Source organism: Salvelinus sp. IW2-2015, linkage group LG2, assembly GCF_002910315.2.
Source record: "Salvelinus sp. IW2-2015 linkage group LG2, ASM291031v2, whole genome shotgun sequence".
Lineage (NCBI taxonomy): Eukaryota > Metazoa > Chordata > Actinopteri > Salmoniformes > Salmonidae > Salvelinus > Salvelinus sp. IW2-2015.
The window spans coordinates 10,696,997-10,705,273 of record NC_036839.1 but is presented as its reverse complement, the minus strand read 5'-3'; the positions used below and the strand labels follow the sequence as shown (position 1 = coordinate 10,705,273).

General features: G+C 40.6%; 1 protein-coding gene across 2 annotated transcripts in view; it reads left to right on the top strand.

Moving 5' to 3' along the window:
• Positions 1–1,188: 1,188 nt before the first annotated feature.
• Positions 1,189–8,277, top strand: part of stat4 (signal transducer and activator of transcription 4) — a 29,982-nt gene continuing 22,893 nt past the window's right edge. For both annotated transcript variants that reach the window (XM_024001920.2, XM_024001911.2), the window contains exons 1-5: positions 1,189–1,307; positions 1,815–1,943; positions 4,063–4,198; positions 6,608–6,706; positions 6,975–7,146. In XM_024001920.2, coding sequence (XP_023857688.1) covers positions 1,816–1,943; positions 4,063–4,198; positions 6,608–6,706; positions 6,975–7,146 — 535 coding nt within the window. In that variant the 5' untranslated portion in view covers positions 1,189–1,307; position 1,815. The remainder of the gene's footprint in view (positions 1,308–1,814; positions 1,944–4,062; positions 4,199–6,607; positions 6,707–6,974; positions 7,147–8,277) is intronic.

The following is an 8,277-nucleotide window of genomic DNA, read 5'->3' as shown; positions in this document are numbered from 1 at the left end:
GGAAATATGTCCTTTGGTCTGATTTTTGGTTCCAACCGCCGTGTCTTTGTGAGATGCAGAGTAGGTGAACAGCTGATCTCAGCATGTGTGGTTCCCACCGTGAAGCATGGAGGAGGAGGTGTGATGGTGTCGGGGTGCTTTGCTGGTAATACTGTCAGTGATTTATTTACAATTCAAGGCACACTTAACCAGCATGGCTACCACAGCATTCTGCAGCGATATGCCATCCCATTTGGTTTAAGCTTAGTGGGACTATCGTTTGTTTTTCAACAGTACAATGACCCAAAACACATCTCCAGGCTGTGTAAGGGCTATTTGACCATGAAGGAGAGGGATGGAGTGCGAAAAACCCTTGAATGAGAAGGTGTGTCCAAACTTTTGACTGGTACTGTATATATAATACTTGTTTATGTTTCTACTTTACATACATACATTTCATGATGTAGTTCTCAAAATCTGCCGTAGACAAAAGATTACATGTCAAATCTATAGGTTTACCAAACGGTTAATTGATTAACAATTAAAAGCAGTCGGGTTAAGTAATAGTAAAATGTATTTTAACAAACGAGAAGACAATCATATCAAAAGGAATTTGAGCATTGTATTGTGAAAAGCAATTCCTTTATATGAACATGTATTTCAATGTGAAACATGTATTTCTAGATGAAAGACTAAATTTGGTGAAAAGGTGACAGTATGATCGTGTGTGTTGTACTCGGTCAATTGACAATGTGCTTAGAGTTTTGAAACAACTGCCTTTTTGAGTATCTGTTTTGAGTGAAAATGTAGCACATACTTGTGAAAATTGCACCAAGGCTAAAAAAAATGTGATCAAACTGAAATACCCGAATTCATCAATCCATGTGTTGCATAGTTCCACAAAATGATGCGCTTATTAAATACCATTTGTATTTCCTATTACATATATGCATTGCAAATAGTAAGTAGGGAGGCCTACTATTGGTTATGATTTTTTTTTTTTTTAACCAGTGTGTTAATTTTGTACAGTTCAAATGTTGTTGAGAAATTAGATTAGAATTAGTCCCTCACTCTAAACATCAAATGATACATGTATATAGTACATTATGAATGAGCCACAGGGGGCGTATCGAGGGAGGGAAGTGACAAAACCTATAGAACAGCCCTATAACATGACGAACAACATAAAACGACAAGGTTCGAAACGTACAATAGTCTAAAAGAGGAAACGAGAGAGAGAGAGAGAGAGGAGCATTGACAAGCATTCACATGACTTGTGTCGCCTAACGTGGATATTTCTGTGATAGCGCACCAGTCCAAATACACAGGTAGGCTTTCACAAACGATGACGTTTTATAAACTTTTTGATAGTCATTAACCAGAACGATTTGATCTTGCTCCGCTACAGAAATTAAGGTAGGCAAAGCTTATGCTGCTGTAAAATGGGATTTACAAGAAATCGCATGTGGTAGGCTTACTTGACAGACAGTTACCAGTCGACAAGCATCAGTAATAGATCTATCTATATTATTCATTACTCCGAATATATTGTGTTATTGGATAACGAAAGACATAAACAGTTTAATAATACAAAAAATATATATATATATTTGCAGTATGATACGCATTTGAAACGCAATATGCGTCACATTTTTATAATAGGTAGGCCTAGGCCCTAGAGTATGCTCTTTTTGAATAGTCTACTTTATCATAAACTATTATGTTACTGTACCTGGACAAAAACTCCACAAGCACCGAACCTTCAATCATTTTCACAGAAGTGTAATTGATTTGGCTGTTTTAATTTGCTTTGGGCTGTTGGAATTGTTCCTCAGCATGAGTCAATGGAAACAAATTCAACAGCTCCAGATCAAATACCAGGAGCAGGTGGGCTACCTTTATGATGACAACTTCCCTATGGACATACGGCAGGTGCTCTCCAACTATATTGAGAGCCAGGACTGGTGAGTGTGTGTGTATGTGTGAGCGTGTGTGAGCGTGCGTGGCATGCATTTGTTTGTGTGTGTGTGTGTGTGTGTGTTGTGTGTGTGTGTGTGTGTGTGTGTGTGTGTGTGTGTGTGTGTGAGAGAGAGAGTGTGTCTTGGTCTGTGTGTGTCTGTCTGTATGCATGTCTGTGTGTATGTCTGTATGTGTGTTGGTGCTTGTGTTACTGGTACAGACTGTGGTGGGCCGTCAGGGCCTGCAAGGCCTTCTCTGCTGGCCTAACATCATCAGAATATAATTTTTTTTTTAAATATATTTTCCCACAAATATGTATTAAATTATTCCCCAGAGTAAGAGTTATACTCTTCATTTCATAGCTTTCCTCTTGGTTGCACTGCTTCCAGCCCCAGGTTGAGATTTGGAGGGCTGGTCTTTATGTTAGATCTTTTATCCAATCATATTCAGCCATCATGTGTTGCCAGGGGTCTAAAATCTGCCCTCAGGCCTTCAGAATCAACAGTGCGGGCGCTTGTAGCTTATAGTGAATGGAAATAAAAATTTTGTGTCAACCAATCAGCTTTAGAGTTGGCTATTGTACGCCTGCTGGCTGGCTCCAGTGTTACACAGGAGCCAGCTAGCAGGCGTAGTGCGTGCACGTCTTTTMATTGGATTACCAATATTGAGAGGCAGGTCCTATGGGCAGGTCTATGCAGATCTAGGAAACTGAATTTGATAAACGAATTAATTCGCGTTCTACTAAGCTGTTTTTTCAACCCACAATGGCGGAAGGAGGAGAAGATATCGATTTGGTCGAGGATATAATTATAACGCCATTCTCAAGACGAACTTTTCAAGAAAAGTTAGACATTGTAAGGAGAGGTCGCCCGACGCCACAAAGCCTGTCACAGGCGGGAAAGGGGTTCGTTCGCTCGCCACTTTCAAAGTTTCAACTACGAGCGCTGTCAATGGCTCATAGGCTCCGAGAAGCACTGCAAACTGTACTGCTGGGAATGCCTATTATTTGCAAGTGATCGATTTGGTGTTTGGAGCCACACTGGCTTTGCAAACTTGAGTTGTCTGTTAAACACTGTTTACCCAAAAATGTCAATTTGTCAATTTCAAGGTGACGCAACGCCTGGTTATACTGCGTTTCTGTCTAAATGTATAGTGTCTAGAGCCATGGCATCATAATGAACGTAATAAGAGGTGGATTAATTCGGGTGGGACTGTGTAGTACCTCACTGAAGGCCTAGGCCCCAGGCCCACGGCACGCCACTGTGTACAGTAATATATATAATAGATATGAAGTTGGGTTTCCAGCGAGCATGTTCAGGAACTAAAACACAGCATGTGGATACCATAATTGGTAACACTTTACTTGAAGGGGCAATAAGGCATCCATAACACCTTTATGAGACCAGCCATGACACCTTAATGAGTGTTTTACTGCATTAACTCATCATGGTAATCCAGCTGTGACTGATATTCATGTGTTGGGTCGTTCCATGAAATGAGTCACTTTGATATTTTTAGACGAAATTGTGAATCAATATTGGATTTTAAAAGCCAGTTATATTAAATGAAGTACCCTTTAATATAGACCACATGGACAATTCAATGAATCCGATTGTTAATATGAAAAAAAGTATTATGCATTTTGACATGTCCGCCTCTGTACTCTCTGTGACTTCTCTGAAGATTTTAACCCAGTTAAACCACTAAACGTTTTCACCATCATTGTAAAGTCCTATTTATTTTGTTGCTTTGACGGAAGATTATTATTTATTACATGTGATTAGGGATTCATTTGAAGGTTAAAAAAAAGAAGAGTTTTAATATGGTGAAACTATTCCTTTTTAAATATTTTTTTCAAATCATAGTGTTAAGGGAGGTGAGCTGGTTCTACTCTCTGGGTAGAACCAGAGGTTATTGCGCTTGTACAAAACAGCAAAAGAAAGCATTTGATGATATGACATGCTGAAAAAGGAGAATGAGTGATTTTCCCCCTTTTCCCTTGTACATTATAACATGATGTATACAGTATGTTCTACATGCTCTTATTAATAACTTGTTTTATTGAGCACTGAAAACTGTTCAATTAGATACAAAGCTAAGACAAAGTGTATGTGTTTTTTCCAGGGATACTGCCGCAAACCATGAGTCCATGGCGACAGTTCTCCTCAGCAATCTCCTGTCTCAGCTGGACAGGCAGTGTTCTCAGGAACAGAACTTCCTACAAAGACACAACTTGAAGTTCATCTACCAGCAGTTACAGGTGCCACAATAACCTCCCTTACAATATCATACACCTAACCTGGTAAAAACCAGACTGAACTCTGCGCTAAATCAGTTTGCCAGGCAACCATATACCCTGCAGATCCAACATTGATAACATTAAACAGTCTATCCTTGTCATTGATGCATTTAAGCATTGAGGGGATTAAGTACAACCAACCAACAACTTCCCGGAACTGGGGGGTGGCACTGTGTAGTATGTTATGATAGTATGTATGTGTGTGTGTATGTGTTCAGTGTGGAAAAGGAAGTGAAAGACGAGAGCTGTTCATTTGTGTGTTTTTGTCACCTTTAGGGATTGGCTTACGGTTTAGTGGCATTCCTCAAACTGAGCTTCCTTTCACTTGTGACGTTGTATGTGTGTTGTATGTCATTTTTGTTCCAGACAATTTCACCTCTTATCCTATTCAGGGGAATCTAAATTCTATTATGCTCTCTGAGGTCTCAGGACATTGACTGGCAGTATATTTCTTAGAATCTCTGAGAATTGTACCTTAAAACACTGTAACAGGAACAGGAAATAGCTGTTTGAGGCTGATGGCTGAGGCCGGCGAGGCCATATTTCTGTATAACACAACTGATGTAGGAAAGACACATACCTCATCAGAACCTTGTGGTTTCCAGAACTTCCATTTTGTCTGTGTGTGTATTTGACTGTTTGTTTGTGTGTACAGATGGTGTGATGTTTCTCAGAGGAAGTAGTAGCTCAAACACAAGAGGACACAAGAGGTTTGGTTTGGTGTGGCGCTTGGAGATATGCATGTTGTTATTGTTTAGGTGTGCTGTCTATTATGCACAGATGACAGATGGAAAGTGTCTCTTTCCATGCAATCATTTGTGCTGAGTCTACCTTGAAGGTATACAAGCATTGTTTAGGGTCCACTCTTTTGAACTCAGTCAATTTAGGGAATTCAATGGAAATGCATTTCATGAATTGAATAAACTCTCCTCCACTGGTTCATACATGAATTGCATTTTGTTGTGAGGGATCTGACCCTAACCTTGAAAAAATAAATATGTCACTGAATGAAGAAAACGGTCAACCCACTATGCAAATACATTAGTACTTAGTACTGGAAATAAATATTGCAGTGTCTCATCTAAAGCTAGGAAATGCTGAGTGGTTGGCTCTAAGGGGATTTCTCAGTCTGAGGGAGGATCTGAATACAGTGGGCCGAAGGACGCTGCTGAATGCTGCTGAACTGACACTGTTTGTTTGTGATGTAGTCGTCATTGTGATGGTGGTAAAGGGTATCGCGTAGGTTTTCAAGATTGAATCCCCCTTCTGCCTTTCGTTGCACACTCAGATCAGTAGTTACAGACAATGATTGAAAGAGAAATCAGGTTTCACATGTTCACATCAGAACTTTCCCTTGTGTCACAGAGGCCTAGACAGAATCTGTGGAATTTTGTCAAAAACAGACAAAGATGTCAAGATGCACATGGTGTTTGAGACATGTTTTGCACAGAACTGAGTTCAGATCCCAGAGACAGACAAAACACAAACTAAAGGGACAAATTATGGGCATGTTCATCCATGGTTGTATTCCTTAGGGATCAACGTAGCAAACTAGTACTTCTTATTGGGGTTCAGGTAGTACCACCCCGTTTCATTCTGTTTTCTTCATTTTCGTTGCCAGTAAACATGTCCCATGTCTGTAGGCCTTTTTACACTAAATTTCTCCTTGTTTAGACTGTCATAGTACATTACTTTTGGTTTTGTTTTCATACTGAGTCTGTACCTGGTTCAGTCACATTCTTTCCTATGGAATGATTTATGTTGTTTCTTCACACACCTGATGGCATACTTTCTCTGTGAGTTGTGTCGGTGGAGAGGTTGGAGAGAATGTACAGTGTCTGAAAAACACCTTTCAATACTTCCTTATTAACCAATTTACACTATACATTATAAGGAGAAGGTAGAGCAAACCTGAGCCTCCCTGTTTTACCCACACTCTTTTGTATTTCCGAGAAAGAATCTCAGTTGAGAGAGGAAGCTTTCAAAGAGCTCTTAGAAACTCGCACAATTTGCACAATTCAGGAGACACTCATACAGACAAGTCAGTTAAAATGTTGTTGTTTTTAAAATATATTTTGTAAGTATTTTCTGCTTTTATTGACAGGGATACCCATGAAATAAAGAGGGAGATAGATTGTGGGCATAATGTTAATAAGTGCGCTGGGACCAGGATTCGATCCCATGCAGGCAGGGGGTGGTAGGCTGGACCAGGACTCGAACTCAGATCCTGCAACTGTCAAACTAACACATTAACAATTTCACAGAGAGATTCGAATCGCTTGACAAGGTCTCTAGGTGTTTGACATCTCCATGCCTTCCTGTACATGTATACATGTGTCTGTGGATTCATATGTCCATGTTCTTTTTCAGACTAAATGCAAAGCCAACCCTCTGCTGATGGCCGGGGTCATTTCCAGTTGCCTCAGAGAGGAGCGTCGTATCATCTCCACAGCCAGCATTCAGGAACAGGTGAGTTCCTCTGTTACGTCATCAGGAAAGTCCCTTGTGTTTCCCGCTTATCCTTTTATATCTTCTTCCTCGAAACACCTGGAAAGACAGAGGCAGTAACAGGAAGAGTAAAGACTAATTGCAATAGGAAGGTATCTGTGTGTGTGTGTGTGTGTGTGTGTGTGTGTGTGTGTGTGTGTGTGTGCGTGCGCGTGCGTGCGTGGGTGGGTGGGTGGTTGTGTGTGCATATGTGTGTGTGGTTTACTTCACCTCATCATCATCTTGATAGGGCCCATTGGAGAAGTCAATGCAGAATTCGGTGGCCTTCGAGAGACAGAAGAACATGGACAACAGGGTGGCGGTGATCAGGAGTAGTGTGCAGATGATGGACCAGGCAGTGAAATACCTAGAAGACATGCAAGACGACTTTGACTTCCGCTATAAAACTCTCCAGTCTCGAGGTCAGCCATACACCTAATCTGAAATGCCCTTATAGACTCCCCTAAGATCTGAGATGATTTTACAGCTGTCGTATAATATTGGATAGCTGTAAGTAAAATGGCAATAGCTGCACATTGCCCTCTGATGGCCTGATGTGGTGAAATGATTGACTAACTATAGGCAACACTTGACTTAAACCACAGAGTTTTTAAACCCAGGAGCCCAACATTGCAATACTTCTAGGAACGCTTGCGAAGCAGACTCGGCAGACCAGGCCCGGGTATTTATTTACCTTTATTTAACTAGGCAAGACAGTTAAGAACAAATTCTTAATTTACAATGACGGCCTACTCCAGGCAAACCCTCCCCTAATCCGGAAAACCCTGGGCCAATTGTGCGCCGCCCTATGGGACTCCCGATCACGGCCGGTTGTGATACAGCCCGGGATCGAACCAGGGTCTGTAGTGACGGCTCTAGCACTGAGATGCAGTGCCTTAGACCGCTGCCCCAGTCGGGTATGGGGTTTATCAAGTTAATAGAAGTGAAAAAAAGTGTAAAATCTAAATGCAAAACCTAGATTTGAGCCAATGTCTTAATTAGTTGAAACCTTGTTAAAGTGACAAACTGACACGTTTTCATTTTCATCAAAAACAACTTCATATCAAAGGAATGCCTTTGATTAGACGGCCTGCACATCCGCAATTCGGCTCGAGACAACTGTTAGACCCGATGACGTTCCTGCGCATCAGCTTAGCGAGCCAACATTGCCATCACCTACAAGCGTGATCGAGGGTTTTTATTGGAGAGGCAGTTTCTGGATATCTTAGTTTGTAGTATCTTTGCTTAAACCCTGCAGGTATAATGCAATATGATGTGGTTATAATGCATTGTAAGACTTGTCATAAGCATGTATGACCCCCTTTTAATGTCTATTCTTATCATCTCATTATGATCCTGACTGAATGACAACCATAGGTTTTAAAGGAGCAATAAAAAAAACATGTTTAATTTCACCAAATTGTAACGTTCTGTCATGATGAGCACATTTTCAGGTCCAATGCAGCCATTTTTATCTTAATATCAAATAATTTCTGGGTAGTAGTGATTGTGTTCAATTAAAATGGTCAAAAACAAGCAAAAATTGCTTCTTA